Source organism: Leptodactylus fuscus, chromosome 3 (genome assembly GCF_031893055.1).
Source record: "Leptodactylus fuscus isolate aLepFus1 chromosome 3, aLepFus1.hap2, whole genome shotgun sequence".
NCBI classification, from domain to species: domain Eukaryota; kingdom Metazoa; phylum Chordata; class Amphibia; order Anura; family Leptodactylidae; genus Leptodactylus; species Leptodactylus fuscus.
Window position 1 is genome coordinate 35421529 of NC_134267.1, and position 19129 is coordinate 35440657.

Below are 19129 nucleotides of genomic sequence, written 5' to 3' on the forward strand. Positions count from 1 at the left end.
CCAGACACAAGACCACATTTTTTTGCGGACACGTGCCCGTGCTATATGTAAGGACCACAGATTATAAAGTGTGTCCTATTTTTGTCCATAGAAAAGTGTAGGGGATCATACAAGTCTTGTGGCAGATCCGTGTTTGTGGTGACATACTGACGTGTTTTTTGTAGATTGCAGATCAGTATTTGTGGACAGTAAAAACCACTCCGGTCGTGTACAGGAGGCCTTATAGCCTGTCATGTCTACCGGGGTGGAATACATCTATAACAACCACTTCATAATGATTGAATAACCTAAAAAGTATTCTGAATTAAAGGGACACTCCTGACTAGAGATGAGCGAGTAGTATTCGATCGAATATCTCGCTCCCATAGGAATGCGTGTAAGCGGCCGAACACCAAGGGGTTAAGACACATCAAATAGTCACTGCGTTTAACCCCTTGGCGTTCAGCCACTTACACGCATTCCTATGGGAGCGAGGTATTCAATTGAATACTACTCGCTCATCTCTACTCCTGACCCAGCTTATGTATTGTGTTATGCTTAGTACAGGGTTTGCAGGGCGTAACAAAGTGTTTAAGATAACACCAAACAGGGAACTCTTTAGATGCGCTCCACCTCTCCGGTTGAGTACACACATGGTGTACCGTCCTTCAAATTACAGTTATATCACAATTATATTACATTCTGCTAATACACATGAATCTTTGTTACCTTCCTTTGATTTGGAAGAGCAAAAATTATGCGAAAACGCCTAATCCGTGGTAATGGGTGCAAACGATTGGCAACAGTTGACACGTTTCGTCGCGGAGCCTGGGATTTTACTAAACAAAATAGCTTTGTATAAGAATCTGAGCTCAAGGCTCCTAAGGTTATCCCTTTTGTGTTCACAATGTTATTCTGGGGCAACTTTGACTTTGCTGGTGGGCGCGATAGTACTGCTCTGTCTCAAAGCATAGATCAATAAGCAGAACCTACAATGCGTTGGCACTTCATATTCCACTAGAATACGCACATAGTGAACACTCGGGGATAGTCTAGACACATTTTTACTGAATGTTTATAGAAAACAATCATAAAAATCATATTTGAGAATGGCTGTATGGACACTGAAGTAAATACAAGCTTGGCATGAACAGGAATATGGAGTGGGACTATGTAAGGCGAGGGCTTGATGCGTTTCACATTGTACCTTGCCCTAGCGTACCAATGAAGGTGCCGAGACAATACACAAGTAAACAGAAGCAGGCTTGGGAATAATTCACATAGACCTTATTCTCATTTATTTACTCCAGATGCTTCATTATTCAATACACACAGGGGTAGTAGTAAGCCTAAAAACAACCAGTCTGTGCCTTCTAATATCACGCATGGAAGCACGCAATAAATATCAGGAATGCATCAAAAATAATAATATAACAATGCAGGTGTATACTGCATGACTATATATATATATACATATATATATATATATATATATATATATATATATATATATATATATATGTAATATAACTTATAGTGTCTATGATCTGTCAGCACTAATTAGAGGGGTCCGAAAACACCCTCTAATGTTCTGTTCACACTAAGGCTACTTGTACATGTAAAGTGACCAGTAGAGTAGCTATAGGGGTACAGAGGTAGCAGTTGCTACCAGGCCCTGGACCCTGAGGGGGCCTCCATAAAATATACCACCATTCTAAATGGCGCGGGGTAGGCAGGGGCCCCATTACAGATTTTACATTGGGCTCTACGAACTTCAGCATGTGAAGGCTGTTTTAACATAAAATGAAAGACTATGGGGGGAATTTATCCTTCCCTCTACGTAATGATGAGGCTCAAGGCCCTTTCTTGCACCAAATGTGGGCCTCAATGGAATGGGGATGGATTTACTAAAACTGTCGTGAGTTAGAATGGAAATCTATACCACTTCCTACCTGCTGTAAATTTCCATTCTGGCACCAGGACCTCTGACAAATTTATAATAATAATAATTTATGAGCCATATCCATTTTTACCATCCGTATTTTAAGCACTGTCGTATGCACGTAGCCTAAGGAACTTCCCATTTACTTAGCCATTGCAGTACTTTAGGATGGCGAGAATAGTGAAGTCTACACAAAGTTTTTACTCATCAATAATCCCTGAAGCCTCCAACTGAAATCTGGAAGACTTCAGTGAAAGGGATTAGTCAGGATAAGGAAAAGGAAGTCACTAGGATTGAAGAGGGATCCGTCATAGCGATCATGGTTTCTTTAAGATCGGAACTACAACCGTCACCCTGGATCTAGACCAGATTTTTTGGTGATGGGTTTTCGATTCCATTAAAACTTCTACATTGACTCTCTTGTTTAAGAGGAAAATGGCAATTTGTTAATAAAAATCTGAGTGCTCATCTCAATGGTTTCATAGGGTGTTCCTAAGGGGGCGTTCACCCTTGCGCCCGTGTTCGCCCTGTGTCATTCTTGTCCGTACTCCGCCCCAGAGAAACTGGACAGGGGACGGCTTCCTGGCGGTCAGTTTTAAAACCCATTCATTTGAATGGATTTTAAAAGCAAACCGCTGGTGTCCACATGCCGCCTCTCCGTGGGGAAACCGTTTTTTTTTTGGCCGGGCACAAAGTGAAAAAACATGGTGTTTTACAGGGAATCCCATGCTCACTTTGCCATTCCGGTTTTTGGAAATCACAGCATGTCAATTATACCTACGAAAACGCCGGCGATTTCCCCATAGGAATAATTGTAACAGAAAGTCCACGGAGGAAGACTCTGCAAACTCTCTGTCTAAAATGCTGCAGGTGCGTTGCCACCGCCATAACTGTTTTATTTTTTCTGTTTACAGATCACCATATTGGAGGGGTTTTTTTGCATGACAAATTGTACTTCATCATGGCACCATTATAGTAATTTTCTGTGCAATGTACTCTTAAGCTTGAGAAAAATTAGAACAGGGAGTACTTAAAGAGGACCTTTCATCAGATTGGGCACAGGCAGTTTTATATACTGCTGGAAAGCCGACAGTGCGCTGAATTCAGCGCACTATCGGCTTTCCCGATCTGTGCCCGGTGTAGAGCGCTATCGGTCCCGGTACCGTAGCGCTTTATAGTCAGAAGGGCGTTTCTGACACTTAGCCAGGGACGCCCTTCTGCCCAGCAGCGCCTATCGCGCTGTACTGTGGAGCGGGGAGGAACGCCCCCTCCCTCTGCTCACACAGCTCGTCCATAGACGAGTATTATCAGGAGGGGAGGGGGCGTTCCTCCCCAGTATTAGAGCACAGCGCGATAGGCGCTGCTGGGCAGAAGGGCGTCCCTGGCTAAGTGTCAGAAATACCCTTCTGAATGTAAAGCCCTACAGTACCGGGACCGATAGCGCTTTACACCGAGCACAGATCGGGAAAGCTGACAGTGCGCTGAATTCAGCGCACTGTCGGCTTTTTCAGCAGTATATAGAACTGCCTGTGTCCAATCTGATGAAAGGTCCTCTTTAACAAAAAAAATGGAAAGGTCAGGAGCTACAGAAAGGCCCCACTTGGCGGGAGCACAGCTTTTTTTGTTGCAGATTTGACTGCATTTTTTTATGCCAAAGCCAGGAGTGGATTGAGCAGAAGGGAGCAAAGACCTTCCTATACAGTATATCTCCCATTCATTTTGTAGCCATTCTTGCCTTTTGTTCAAAAAACCACAACAAAACCTGCAACATAAAAGCTGCATTTCCGCAACGTGGGGCCAGTAATGGCCGAAATGAGAATACGTAGCTCTTAGTGTCTGTCACCAGGTGGAGAGTTACAGAAACAGACAAACGCAGATGTGCTAGAAACGTCTTCATAGCATCCTTAAAGGAATTACGCCGTTTCCAAAAGTCCTATTGAATTCTATGGAGTTAGCTGCACTTGGCTGTTATCTCAACAAACATGGAGACCTGACAATTCCCATCTCAGTCATAACTCATAGTGCGCTCACCACTATCTTCATATCCTAGTTAATGGGAAATTTGTAAGATCCGCTGATGTAAATCAGCCTTTCTCCATGACAGGTTCCGCTGACATTTATATCTTACTCTGATTTCACTTTTACGATACAAAACAACCTCTTGGAGCCTTTAATGTTGTGAGCGGTGGTGGTCATGTGACTTCAGGTAATTGTAATGAATATAGATTACATGTCTTCCAGAATACAAGTCATATAAACTGTGAATTATTTATACACCTTGGTGATTTAATAGGTAAACTAGATTCCACAAAGACATGTCAATGACACATTCTCAGCAATTGTTCACTTTTAATATATAATCAATACCTTTGGGCAGGAAAGGATTTACTCCGCTATGTTTTCATTCATCTAGAAAATGAAGTATACTTGAGCAGTAGGCACTACTAAACTAAAGGGCCTAGCAATGTCGGGAGGGAACTGAAATTCGGATGGTAGCCTCCAGATTTTTGTTGCCTCTAGAAGTTAGGAGGCAAAACGTGTAGAACACGAACACCCAATGCAACATTATTAGGCCTTAGATACTTTAAAGGGATCCTATCATTAAAACTCATTTTTTTCTGCCAACTAAGGTCGGAATAGCCTTAAGAAAGGCTATTCGTCTTATATGTTTGGATGTTTTCTCCGCGCCGCCGTTCGGTATTTAATCCAGTTTTCGTCAGTATGCAAATGAGTTCTCTCGCAGCACTGGGGGCGTCCTCAATGCTGCGAGAGAACTCTCCAGCGCCGCCTCCATCTTCTTCAGGAACGGGTCTTCTTTGCGTCTTCTTCCGCCGGTAGCTTCAAACTTCTAGGCCTCGAGCAGCAGACTGCGCATGCCTGCCAGCCACAAGAAAATGTCCGTTTACACTACTGTGTAAGCGGACATTTTCTTGTGGCCAGCAGGCATGCGCAGTGGCTTTGCCCTAGGCCTAGAAGTTTGAAGCCAACCCCCGGAAGAAGACGTGAAGAAGACCCGTTCACCAGTGTTATGTTCCTGGTGTAATTATACAGGTCATGGATGCTCATATACCTGGGTCACCCTCACCACAATAAAGCTGACTACATTACTTTGATCTCCTTTGAGTGCTAGCAGTCTTCACTTTTTATATGTATGACCCCTGCCCTATGGCACCCTGGATTGAGATAGGTGTCAGTAGATGTAAAGTGCCCAGTGGTCTCTCCTTCTTATAAACAGTAAGTACATTTACACTTACACTTTGTCAGCATGTGAGCTACTTTATAACATGATCAAGTCGAAAGGTCTACTACCCACTTCTTGTGGGCGGGGACGGGACTGTGGGCAGGGCATGTGGGTGGGGCTGGGCAGAGCGTGAGAGCAGGAGACAGCGGTGTTCTGTGGCCGCCCAGGGATCTCCGCTGTCTGGGAATGTTGGGACTATTTATAGCCATGTTATACTGTAAACCAGGGGTGCCCAATATGTCGATCGCGATCTACCGGTCGATCGCAATGGACGTATGGGTCGATCGCGGGATGCAGCCAGGGATCCCCGGTATCTGCTTGTTCACAGTGCAGGCTGAGAGTCGACTCTCAGCCTGCACTGTGAACAAGCACCCTGGACACTTGCAGGCCGCTCTTAGGGATGGAGGGAGCCGGGGTGCTGCTTGTTCACAGCGCAGGCTGAGAGTTATCGCTGGACACTGGCAGGCTGGGGCTGCGGCAGCTCATTTTGGCAAAATACACATGTAAAAATAAGACTCCTATTGACTTCAATGAAATTTTTTTTTTACGCGTGTAAAAAAACACATCAAAATTCACGTGTAAAATATCATTGAAGTCAATGGGAGTCTTATTTTTACACGTGTATTTTGCAAAAATACACGCATGTTTACTCCATGTGAAGGCTCCCTTAAAGAGGATTCTACATTGACGTGTGCGAATTCAGCCTTAGCGGTCATTATTGAAGCTGCTCCTGAACCCCCTCTATTCTAACATATTACAAAGTATCTGCACTAGAAACTCCCTTTAATAACCATAAAAGGGGGAAAAATTGTGGAGTGTAAAAGATTTATAAATAATAAATGTAATAAATATAATGCAGTAAACCACTATTTGGAGAGGGAACCATAAATCATTCTATTAATTCACTAAAGCTAATGCTTTTACTAGGACAGCAGTCGGAAAATACATTCTATCTAGACAATTGCTTAGTGCCATTTCCATGAATATTGGATCAACCTACTGTATAACCTGGAAGCTTCCCTAGTGTGTAGGCGTTGAACACTGTGCGAGACGTGACACTGCTTGTGCTGCTCGCAGACTCCGCGTTCATTATTTGGGTTGCCTGTTCTGTACGCAGAGTAAGGTTAGGTTCACACCTGCGCCTGCTTTTCATTTGGGTTTCCGTTTTTGAATCTGCTTGAAAAATGCAGAGAAAAGTCTTGCAAGCAGGGTGCATTTTTCAGGTAGAAACCAGGCGGACCCCATTGTAGTCTATGGGGTCTGCGGGCTTCGGCGGGTAACTGCTTGTTAAGCGGTTTGGATTTCCATTTTTTCAGCTGTTTTAGTATTTTACTGAGATGTCAGAAAGGACAAGGCTTCCGCTCAGTCACATAGTTTTATCCTCAGTATATTTACAGACCGTCACAACTGTAAATCTATTTATTCCATTAAGAAAATGCACTCCGCCTGATCAATACTCCAGTTTTGTGCGGCTATACATGGATACGGGTACAACTAGGCAGAGCAGGGGATTACAGCCGTGTCCATCTTCTTCTTATTGTCTTTGTTAGCAAAAATGACAGAGAGAAAACTATCAAGGTTACAAGGCAATTATTGCTCAATTGATTTTTCTTTCCTTTGGCGACTTTAGCAAAGGTTACGGATTATCTATCAGTCTTGTACCTGTCCGGGGACTCACTCTGAATAACACAGACGAGCGACATGTGTACATGACTGTCATACAGTATGTGTTTGAAAGGGGGCGTTCACACTACTTTTGGATTTTCGTTCTGATGGTGTCCGTTAAAAAAACAGACATTAACATTAGCGTGAGTTAGTGTTAGTTAGTGGCTGTTTTTAATAATGTTCATTTTTTTTGCTTTCTGCGTATGTGTAAAAAATAATAGACGCTTAACGTCAGTCCATCATTTCGTCCTGCACTCCGGGATTTTATGTCCACGTAAAAAATATGGATGTGATAGATTTAGTGTAAACAGATACCAGGTAAAATCCCATTGAAATCAATTAGATTTTTAAAGGGATCCTATTATTAAAACTCATTTTTTTCTGTCTAACACGTAGGAATAGCCTTAAGAAAGGCTATTCTTCTCCTACCTTCAGATGTCTTATCCGCGCAGCCGTTCGGTATATAATCTGGTTTTCATCGGTATGCAAATGAGTTCTCTCGCAGCACTGGGGGCGGACCCCAGCACTCAAACAGTACTGGGGGCATCCCCAATGCTGCGAGAGGAATCTCCAGCGCCACCTCCATCTTCTTCAGGAACGGGTCTTCTTCGCGTCTTCTTTCGGAGGTTGGCTTCAAACTTCTAGGCCTCGGGCCTAGGGCAAAGCTGACTACGCAAGCCTGCCGGCCAAAAGAAAATGGTCGCTTACACAGTATTGTAAACGTCCATTATCTTGTGGCCGGCAGGCATGTGCAGTCGGCTGCCCGAGACCTGGAAGTTTGAAGCCACCGCTGAAGGAAGACGTGAAGAAGACCCATTCCTGAAGAAGATGGAGGCGGTGCTGGAGAGTTCTCTCGCAGCATTGGGGACGCCCCCAGTGCTGTTTGAGCGCTGGGGCCCGCCCCCAGTGCTGCGAGAGAACTCATTTGGACACCGACGAAAACCGGATTATATACCGAACTGCGGTGCGGAGAAGAAATCTAAAGGTAGGAGACGAATAGCCTTTCTTAAGGCTATTCCAACGTGTTAGGCAGAAAAAAATGAGTTTTAATGATAGGTTGCCTTTAACGGATTTATGATGGTTGTCTTAGTGTCCATTTTGTAACGGATTCTAGCGATGGACACTACTAACGGTAGTGTGAACGTCCCACTAAGGAGTGAAGATTGTGTTCTTCGACTCTAAGGGTAATATATACAATCATTATTCATGATACAGAGCAGCTCTTCACTAATGTCTATCCATGTTAATATTCTTACATACTGACTGATAGTTTATTTCTAGATGGATACATGTACATCCATCACCACCTCAATGACCCTTCCTCCTTGCAGCTGATGTAGATGCCCAGTAGGCAGGAACATAGCTCCGAATTGCTGTCATACTGAATGTTCATTTACTAGTCCAGTCAATAAGTTCATTAAGAAGAAGAGGCCGTACTCGGAGGCAGAACTTCCTTCTGTATTCCTGGGAGAAAATCTATGTCTGATATCATTGATGTATTATTACGTAAAATGATATTCTGACTGTCCCAAGCTAGAATACCATTTCTCTTTTTAATGCAAAGTCCACAATTCTGTGCTCACTCAATTCTTAGGGAGTGTTCACATGCAGGAATTTGAAGATGAATTTTTCTGCTCTACAAAAACTGATTTTCATGCTGAATTAAAGGCTAAGGCCACACGTGGTGTCACAAAGAAAAAAGTGCTGCGGGAAAAGCAATGCATCAGGGTTCTTCCCACAATGTTTTACATAGAAATTTGCAGAAGCTTCGCCCCGGCCTAAGGGCCAGTTCACACGGAGTTTACGGGCGCGCATTCTGGCACGTATACACGTGTCAGAATGTGAGCGCTCAAAACAGATCACATTCATTTCAATGGGTTGTTACAGGCATATAATGCGCGTAATTTTGCAGCCGCAAAACTATGCGCATTATACGCCCGTAACGACCCATTGAAATGAATTTGATCTGTTTTGAGCGCTCACATTCTGACACGTGTATACATGCCAGAATGCAAGGGTGTTAACTCTGTGTGAACTGGCCCTAAAGCTGAGTTCACACAAGGTTTTCACACGGAATCCGCCTCAGAATCCAGCTCCAAAAAATGCCTCCCCTTCAATGGGAGCCGTTCACTTCTTTTTTCCGCCAGCGTTATTTTCCCTGCTCGCGGAGGAAAAAAGTGAGCTGCCCTATCTTGATGTGGATTCTGTGGCTGAATCCGCTGTGGCGTGAGACTCCCTCCCGACTAGGCCCCTTCATTTGGGCCTAATCCGGAGCGGAAAGCCGTGACTGGTTGCCAGTGCACTGCACCGGCATCCAGTCGCGGCTGGCTGTGGAAGGCGTTTTTTTTGGACTGGGTTCTGAGGCGCCTCCGTGTCAAAATCCGGTCCAAAAAACTTCATGTGAACTCTAAGTGGATTTTGACGCTGAATTTGAAGCGGAATTTGTTGAAGAGTATCGCAGTATTTTGCCTTAATTGGGCAGAGACAAATTCTGTGTCCCTGCCAATGGAAAAGGTGTATTCTCCAACTCCTATTCATTTCATTTGGAGTTTTCAGGCAGAAACTACCTGAAGAATGAGCAAAACTTATTTTTTTGTGCTAGATGAAAGAATCAACTACTGCCTCCACTTTTTGCGGGAAAAAACTGCTGCGCAAAAGCAGTGTCTTCATGAACTCATGCATTGTTTCATAAACGCAGCATGTAAGTTTAATAAAGGTGCGTGTCGTTGCGGTAGTATTCTGGATGGAAACACAGTAGGATTCTGTTTTTAGAACTCAATCATCTGGACAAATCCTTACATGATGATTTAGTTATAAATAAATGTAGTTGTATACAGGGATGACAAGTTCGCGACGAGCTTTGTCTCAGTCCCTTTAGATTAACATAAAATATTTGTGCATTTTACGCTCATGCATTTTTATTTTTAGTAATCCTCTTTATACGCCGCTCCCTTAGGAACAACTGTTACTAAGCAATTCAGCCTTAGGCAAGCGTAATACTAGTCTGACTGGCTTACATTAAACGTGGAAACACCAAAGAGCAAACTACGCAGATAACCGCGTAATGTAAGAACTTCACAAGGAGTCTTCTCGTATCTCTGGAGAATTACTATTAACACCGTTCACATCTGCATTCGGGATTCCGTTCGAGGGGTCCCCGAGCGGACCTGCTCCATATTGTGCGGATCTTTGCTACGGCCTGGACACACAGCCGCAAAAACGTCAGCTGTTTGAATGAAACTATAGAAATGAATGTGTCCGTACTAGTATGGATGTGTGCACGGGCCCTAAATTGTGGTAGTAAAATCATTAAACATTTACAAATCATGTTTCTACTATCCTAAATAGCTTGACAGTCCCTCGATAATGGAGGTCTTCCAGACCCTAGACTCCAACATTGCACAAACCTCCCATAAATTTCATCTTATTCATATTACTCCTATTGACATTGTCAGTTGTGAGCTCCCCCTAGTGGCAGCTTAAAGGTGATATTTTAAGGAATTGTATGGCAGCATTAAGGGGGCACTCTGTTAAAACGCCTTGCAGTATTGTTTATAGGGGGAACTCTGGTCACCCTGTTGTTTTAAGGTGAACAGATACATTAGATTAAGAGAGATGTAAATGAACAATTTCAACCACAATAGATTTTTCATCAGATAAAATAATAAGACATTGTCATTATTTTGTAAGAAGATGGCCAGGGTTAGCGCTGTTGTCCATAATATTTCCTTGTATGAACATTCCCAAAAAGACCATTTGTCCTTTGCCTGGTATAATGGAAAATGGACGGCCAGTTTGAACAACTGTAATGGGGCATTCACACAATGTAACGCGGCGTTGATTCTGACTCGTGTCGTGACTTCAATGGGTTCCGTTTAGAACGCGTAACACATTGAAATCAATGGGTTGAAAAGCCTCCCATTGATTTCAATGTGTTACACGCGCTAAACCGAATCCATTGAAGTCAATGCGATTCTGTTTTACAGTGCTGACTCTGACACGAGTTTACGTGTCAGAATCAACGCCGCGTTACATCGTGTGAATGCCCCCTAAGGGCCAATATGGACTAAGGTTTACTTAAAGGGGTTACCGTATTTTTCGGACTATAAGACGCACTTTTTTTCCTCCCAATATGGGAGGAAAATGTGTGTGCGTCTTATAGTCCGAATGCAGCGTGTGCAGCGTCTGTGTCCTGTCTATGAGAATCAAAAGGAGAGCAGCACGGTGCCTGCCTGCTCTGCCCCTCCTTCCCTGTCTGTGTCGCGTGTTTGCAGGAGCGAGATATGAGAAGCAGGGAAGTAGGGGCGGGCCAGACAGGTGAAGGAAGCGTGGTTTCAAGCTTGCCGAGAAAACCACGCCTCCTTCTCCTGTCTGGCCCGCCCCTCCTTCACTGCCTCTCAGATCTGGCTCCTGCAATGAAGCCACACAGACAGGGAAGGAGGGGTGGGCCAAACGGGAGGAGGAGGCGTGGTTTTCTCGGCAAGCTTGAAACCACGCCTCCTTCACCCGTCTGGCCCGCCCCTACTTCCCTGCCTGTGTGGCTTCATTGCAGGAGCCAGATCTGAGAGGCAGTGAAGGAGGGACGAGCCAGACAGGTGAAAGAGGCATGTTTTCAAGTTTGCTTAGAAAACCACACCTCCTTCACCCGTCTGGCCCGCCCCTTTTTCTCTTCTTGCATAGCTTCACTGCAGGGTATCTCTTTCCATCCATGGATTAGATAGATAGATAGATAGATAGATTAGATAGATAGATTAGATAGATAGATATGTTAAAATCACCCCCATATCCCTAGAATACATATAAAACAAAAACATTACTGTGAAACACATACACATTTGGTATCCCTGTGTCCGAAAGCCTCCGGTTCTATTTACATTGGTGAAATATTATATTATTAAATATTTCACCAATTTTTTTTCCTTAATTTTTTTTCCCCCTATTTTCCTCCTCTAAAACCTTAGTGAGTCTTATGGTCCGGAAAATACGGTATTTGGGCCTACAAAACATGGCTTTAGCGGGGCTGCCACAATGGCAATCTCTAGCATAGCCAAAGAAGTGAATGGAGAGTTGGTCATGCACGTGCATTAAAAACTCAAAAACACTCAAACACAGCATACAGGGGAAATTTTGGTCCTCTGTTCTCCGTTTCTTTAGTCCCTGTCATCCCTTGCAGACAACAATCTTAAGTCTATGGCCTGCTTTACTTATTCATGTCTATGGCATGTGTATGGTTTTCGCTCTGTGAAACATATAACTGTATAAAGTCTCTATACTCTACAGTAATATCCCATGTATTACCCTCATAAATCTAATGTACTGTGATAACTTTTCATTGCCAATGGATATTGGAAACAAATATGGCTGCAGAAATGAGTGATCTGTGCTATAAAGATCGACAATCACATAAACGCCATGTTCTATTCCTGTCTGATGGAATCTGCCAATACCTTGAACTCATAGGATTCTTCAATAATTATTTCAAGTTTAGTGTGTTCTCCCAGCACGGGGCGTCCCATCTCTGCTATACGTCGCTCCTCCTCTTCTTTACTAGTGAGGGGCTGTTTGTCCTCATTCTCTTCTGTAAAAAAAACCGACAAGGTTACTTCTATCATATACCGCAGCCGTGTAACACCAACTACTAATCCTGACGGTGGAGGTAAAGAGCGCCATTACATTCTGCCAAACCTTCCAAATACTGAAATAAACATGTTCAGTTATATTTAGTATTAAAGCGAATACACTCATACTGGTATATGGAGGTATGACACCTGGGCACCCTTACTGATCAGCTGCTTGAAGAGGTCACAGATCCTCTTTGCGGCCACAAAATCACGGCCGCAAAATAACGCAGCGTTTACGATCCACACTCCCATTGAAATCAATGGGAGCGTATACGGGCTGCAAAATCTCACACGGCGTATACATGCCACATCACGCGGCACGTTACTCCGTGTGAACTCCCCCTTAAAGTAAAGACATGAGACATTACAGAGTAATAAATCAATTCACACAATGGGACTGAGGGACTAAGAGCTTACAATCTGTGAGGTAGAGGGGGTGACACGAGAGGTAGTAATAACATGTATGGTATATACAAAGCACACCATAACAATACGGTAAGACTCACCCAGGGCCCAAAGCTGACTAGCAGATGCGTCTACATATCCAGACACATATAGCATGTACATGAACCCAGCATATTACCCCAGGCCTGATTTTTGAAGCAACGATAGCAATTCGTATATTGACAAAAACAGGGATATCTTGGCAATGGAGGAGCCGATTCACAAGGAGAATGACAATGACAAACATTTGTAATGCGCTTGAATCACACAAAGGACTCAAAGCACAGGGAACGCCATGGAGTAGGAGAGTTATTGGCGCTCATCCCCAACACCTACAAGGGTCAGATGTTTTTACCCGAAGCCATCGGTATATTTTTGGAATGTGGGAGAATCCCCACGGAAGCCAGGAGACACCATACGAACTCCACGGAGATATTGCCCTTGGACGGGTTCGCTTGCAATTCCACCATTTTCTTTGGATATTCACTAGTATCGCCTGGCATGGTGCACTACTCTGCACAGTATTCACAGTAGACTATGCCTATTCTGATTTGTATCTTGGAGGAGTATAGTCGTCCTTCACAGCATCCCTCACATCATTTCGAATATTTTACAGAACTTTTTATGATCTTTTTTGTAACGCATTTTCTCCCATGAATTATGGTAAATGAAGTGGCTTGTTATGAGATGATGATTCCATTTTATTTGATGTTACACTAAGCCTCGGTGAGCTGGAGCTGAACTGTGTTTTACCTTCGGACTGCTGGTAATTGTGCGGCTTGGAAGCGCCGGCGTAGCGCGCAGCGGGGAGATGATTAAAGTGACCTCAGTGTTTGAACTGTGTTTCATTAGGGTAATGAAGCTGTGATGTGATGGGATTGTAACGGGAACGTATTACCTACACGCAAGGAGGGTCCTAATACTCCGGCCATTATCTACGGCATTTCCCAGGCCATTATAAGTGAGTGTACATAGGGAGAAGAGGTAACTCTGGGTAGAACTTTATTCCAAGTATATTGACTTCAATGCAGTACCTGAGGACCTGGATATACAGTATATTAGCAATAAAGAACTTATCCAGAGTAGGGAATGCAGCAGTACACTTTATTTTTCCCTGCACAGCCCCTTAAACACTGATAAATGTAAGATTATACATATGGAAAGAGGAAATTTATTCCAAGATTACTTACTAAATGGAAAAACAATAGATATAGAAAGGTGCGTAGCTATAGGTGGCGCAGAGAAAGGAGCTGCTACCAGGCCCTGGTCAGTGAGTGGGCCAGAAAGGTCCATCTGTCACATCAAATATGTCACCAATAAGTAGCACAAGGTACGTCAGGCCTCCTCTTACAGATTTGCAGTGGGGCCCAAATGTGTGACTCTGAACTTGTTCCTCCAGCCCTGACCTCATCCTGTTGACTGTGCCACCTGCCCTTACCTCCTCCCTGAATGCTATGACAAACAAACTCTGACTGCCCTGACCTAGGCTTGTCCATTGAATAATAATGAAAACAAAACAAAATTTAACAAAAAAAAAAGCATGTTAGGTATCCCCATGTGTGGATAAGTTGCCACTATCCAAGAAATAGCATTATGTTGTAAAAAAAAAAAAAGCATACCTCAATGCACAGAGTAAAGTATCTTGGTCACTTCCCTTCCCCAAAATATAAAAATAAAAAGTCATCAAAAAGTCATCCATACATAAACATTGGTACCAATAAAAAGTACAACTTGACCCACAAATAAAGAGGCGTCAGAAAACGGTGATCTCGGGAAAATCGCTCATTTTCAAAAGTGGCGTTTTATTTAGAAAAGCGGTAAAACCTAATAAAACCAATATAAATACGATTATTAAAACTTATTATGTAGACTTCATCAAATGTGGACATACCCTCTAAATCTTACTTACATTAGACATGGTCATTCCTCCTATACCCTGGATTGCTGATACACTGATGAGTATATGCCCTGTAAGATACTAAGACACCTTAAGGGTAATATCCTAGTAACAATTGTGAGAAGGTGAAAGTGCTGTAGACCCGCTATATCAGCCCCAGATTCCTGACTTATGTGTGGGTCTGGGATAGGTTTTAGCCCAGGTGTGGGTCATAGGTTCGTTAATGGGCCATAAAAAGCTACAGAGCCTGCACCTCAGAGCAGATCCTGAGAGGAGAGGTAGTGTCTGGGTCTGTCCTGACACTGAGAGCCTTGCGTACGGTATAGTGTTTTTTGGTTAATTTCATGTGACTGGTAGTAAACCACATGTACAGTATCTTCTGTTTAGTTAGCGCTCAGACGAGCAGGATTTGGTTTGACATTATTTTGCCTAAAGTTAAGGCTGTATTTTATTTTGCTCATTTTTGTGCCTGATGTAAAGGTTTATTTGTTTTGCTGTTTTTTCTTAAATAAACCACTCTCCTGCAACATTTGTGTCCCCGTCCCTGACTGGCTGGGTCCGCACCTCTGCTACCTTCCCCACACAACCTAATAATACAGCCCAAACCTCCTACAGTGCCTACAAGTAGTATTCAACCCCCTGCAGATTTAGCAGGTTTACACATTCTGAATTAACTTGGCATTGTGACATTTGGACTGTAGATCAGCCTGGAAGTGTGAAATGCACTGCAGCAAAAAAGAATGTTATTTCTTTGTTTAATTTTTTTTTTAAATTGTGAAAAGTTTATTCAGAGGGTCATTTATTATTCAACCCCCTCAGACCACCAGAATTCTGTTTGGTTCCCCTAAAGTATTAAGAAGTAGTTCAGGCACAAATAACAATGAGCCTCACATGTTTGGATTAATTATCTCTTTTTCCAGCCTTTTCTGACTATTTAAGACCCTCCCCAAACTTGTGAACAACACTCATACATGGTCAACATGGGAAAGACAAAGGAGCATTCCAAGGCCATCAGAGGCAAGATCGTGGAGGGTCACAAGGCTGGCAAGGGGTACAAAACCCTTTCCAAGGAGTTGGGCCTACCTGTCTCCACTGTTGGGAGCATCATCCGGAAGTGGCAGGCTTATGGAACTACTGTTAGCCTTCCACGGCCTGGACAGCCTTTGAAAGTTTCCTCCCATGCCGAGGCCAGGCTTGTCCGAAGAGTCAAGGCTAACCCAAGGACAACAAGGAAGGAGCTCCGGGAAGATCTCATGGCAGTGGGGACATTGGTTTCAGTCAATACCATAAGTAACGTACTCCACCGCAATGGTCTCCGTTCCAGACGAGCCCGTAAGGTACCTTTACTTTCAAAGCGTCATGTCAAGGCTCGTCTACAGTTTGCTCATGATCACTTGGAGGACTCTGAGAGACTGGTTCAAGGTTCTCTGGTCTGATGAGACCAAGATCGAGATCTTTGGTGCCAACCACACACGTGACGTTTGGAGACTGGATGGCACTGCATACGACCCCAAGCATACCATCCCTACAGTCAAGCATGGTGGTGGCAGCATCATGCTGTGGGGCTGCTTCTCAGCCAAGGGGCCTGGCCATCTGGTCCGCATCCATGGGAAGATGGATAGCACGGCCTACCTGGAGATTTTGGCCAAGAACCTCCGCTCCTCCATCAAGGATCTTAAGATGGGTCGTCATTTCATCTTCCAACAAGACAACGACCCAAAGCACACAGCCAAGAAAACCAAGGCCTGGTTTAAGAGGGAAAAAATCAAGGTGTTGCAGTGGCCTAGTCAGTCTCCTGACCTTAACCCAATTGAAAACTTGTGGAAGGAGCTCAAGATTAAAGTCCACATGAGACACCCAAAGAACCTAGATAACTTGGAAAAGATCTGCATGGAGGAGTGGGCCAAGATAACTCCATAGACCTATGCCGGCCTGATCAGGTCTTATAAAAGACGATTATTAGCTGTAATTGCAAACAAGGGTTATTCCACAAAATATTAAACCTAGGGGTTGAATAATAATTGACCCACACTTTTATGTTTAAAATTTATAAAAATTTAACTGAGCAACATAACTTTTTGGTTTGTAAGATTTATGCATCTGTTAATAAATCCTGCTCTTGTTTGAAGTTTGAAGGCTCTAACTTATTTGCATCTTATCAAACCTGCAAAATCTGCAGGGGGTTGAATACTACTTGTAGGCACTGTATATACCCTATATTAGTTGGAAAGCAATCTGCATTACAACCTAGCAGTATTCTTTCTCAGTTTATTAAGGAAAATATTCATACATCTGCATATCAAGTAGCGTCAATGCTGGAGGCTTGAAGATGTCAGGATGAGTTGTTTAGTTCTTTATCACTGGAGATGGAAATTTACCTGTAACTAATACCAAATGTGAAGTCTTTGCTCTGTTCATTATTACTGACTAAACATATGTTGCTGTCTGGCTAGAAGCAGTTGGCTTACTGCAGCATCACAAGCCAACCAAGGTTACAGCTCGTGTTAATTTAGCCCAGAAATTCTGCAGAAAGATGCTTTCCTCAGCTTTAACCCTTCGTGACGGAGACAGCCTAATGTATCGCCTAAGGAAGCAATAAAGGCAGCATGTAGACAGATCACTGCAGTGTTGCCATGAACCAGTAGGATAACCTCTACGGTCCAGAATTCTTCATTTCCATAAACCTCATCTATTTGTACATTTGATCCCGAGGCTTGCACGTCTAAACACATTTTAATGAATTTACATAAATGTTTCAATACACACATATATTTCACTGCTCTCATTTCAGGATGTTGGGACGGTTACAATTTCTACATTACTTCTTCATGAGTGATGATATAAATCTCTGTGGGTTGAATAAAATACCACTATCACCCATTGTTATCAGCTCATATAACTGGGGAAGGTTGTACCAGCCATACACTACTCCGGCAGGGTACATGTAGTATTAGCCACGGTTCACACAGAAGAAACGGAGGAGGAATTTCAGGCAGATTTCTATTTTCTGCCCTTCCGACATTCCGCTTCGGCTTTCACTCGCTGATTAGATGAACGGGGTTAATAAGTGGACTGTGAAACCGACCTGGAATCCACAGCAAGATCAAGTAGGGTACTTTTCAATCCCTGCCTCCTATTGAGTACAATGGGAGTAAGTATTTGTTGCTGATTTGGAGGCGGAATCCTCCTTAAAATCAGTGCCAAGTTACATTGTGTACATTTAACCCTGGCTGCTAGTGTGTGTGGGGGGATCCTTAGAACATCCATATGCACTAATAAAATTAGAAAAAAGGATTGGATGATATCTGTATATAGACAGGTTAGGCAATTTCTTAATTTGGCCACAAATTTTACTAAACATGAGTGCACTATCCACAACAACCCATCAGGCTGACAGTGAGAGTGACAGGTTGTTGTTTCTACTACTACTAACACAGTTGTCCCTAACCATTTTTGCACCAGGGATCGGCTTCAAGAAAGACTATAGCCTGGCAGGGTGGGGGCGGGGCTTTGGTCACATGGGGGTGGGGTTATGGAGGGGGTTGGATTTTAGTGCACACTTATTTAATTATAACATTTATTATGTGAATGTGTCTCAACTCACCATTGGTTCAGAATGAGTAGGAGCACCGGGTGAGTAAGAGCTCCACCCCCACCAACTTACAGAACATAAGCTAGCAGGAGGGGAAAGCGGGCTGGACACATATGATGTTCTTGTCCCTTCTCCCATCTGGCAGGACCTCGGTGTACAGCATTGTAGACCAGGTCCCTGCCAGGAGCTATGACATTGTGGCCAGATCGACGATCTTCCGCACCACTCACCACATAATGGACTTTGTCGGGAGCCACGTCTACTGAGGCAAGCCCATCACTTGCCCCGCGGACCGGCAAAAAAACCTTAACCCATTTTATGTCAGAGGTTATATATTTTTAACTTCCAATAATGGAACACTAGGCATAAACGGGTTAATGGCCCGGTCCTTGGACTGGTGGTTGAAGAGTTGAAGATCCCTGCTGTAACATACCGGAGGGGGGGGGGGGATTTATTACGTATTACATCTACGGCTGGGGCCCCATGTTGCGGAAAAGTAGTTTTTTTTGTTGCAGATTTTGCTGCTGTTTTTTTTTATGTATAATTGGATTTTAATAAAGGTTTTCAAATAGAAAAAAAGAAAAAAACAAAAAAGTAGGGGGATGAACCAACAGACAGGGAAAACACACAGGGGAACTGCAGTTGGCAAAACACATGGGTGGAAAATAAGGGGGAGGGGTGACAGAGGGAGGGTAGAATGGCAAGCAACCTCCTCCAAGGACAGGGGGAAGGGGGTGGTATGGTGGCA

The 19129-nt window shown here is 43.6% G+C and overlaps 1 protein-coding gene across 6 annotated transcripts in view; it reads right to left on the bottom strand.

Moving 5' to 3' along the window:
• Positions 1-19129, bottom strand: part of SLC8A1 (solute carrier family 8 member A1) — a 269144-nt gene that overhangs the window by 26937 nt on the left and 223078 nt on the right. For all 6 annotated transcript variants that reach the window (XM_075267413.1, XM_075267408.1, XM_075267412.1 and 3 more), the window contains exon 5: positions 12275-12405. In XM_075267413.1, coding sequence (XP_075123514.1) covers positions 12275-12405 — 131 coding nt within the window. The remainder of the gene's footprint in view (positions 1-12274; positions 12406-19129) is intronic.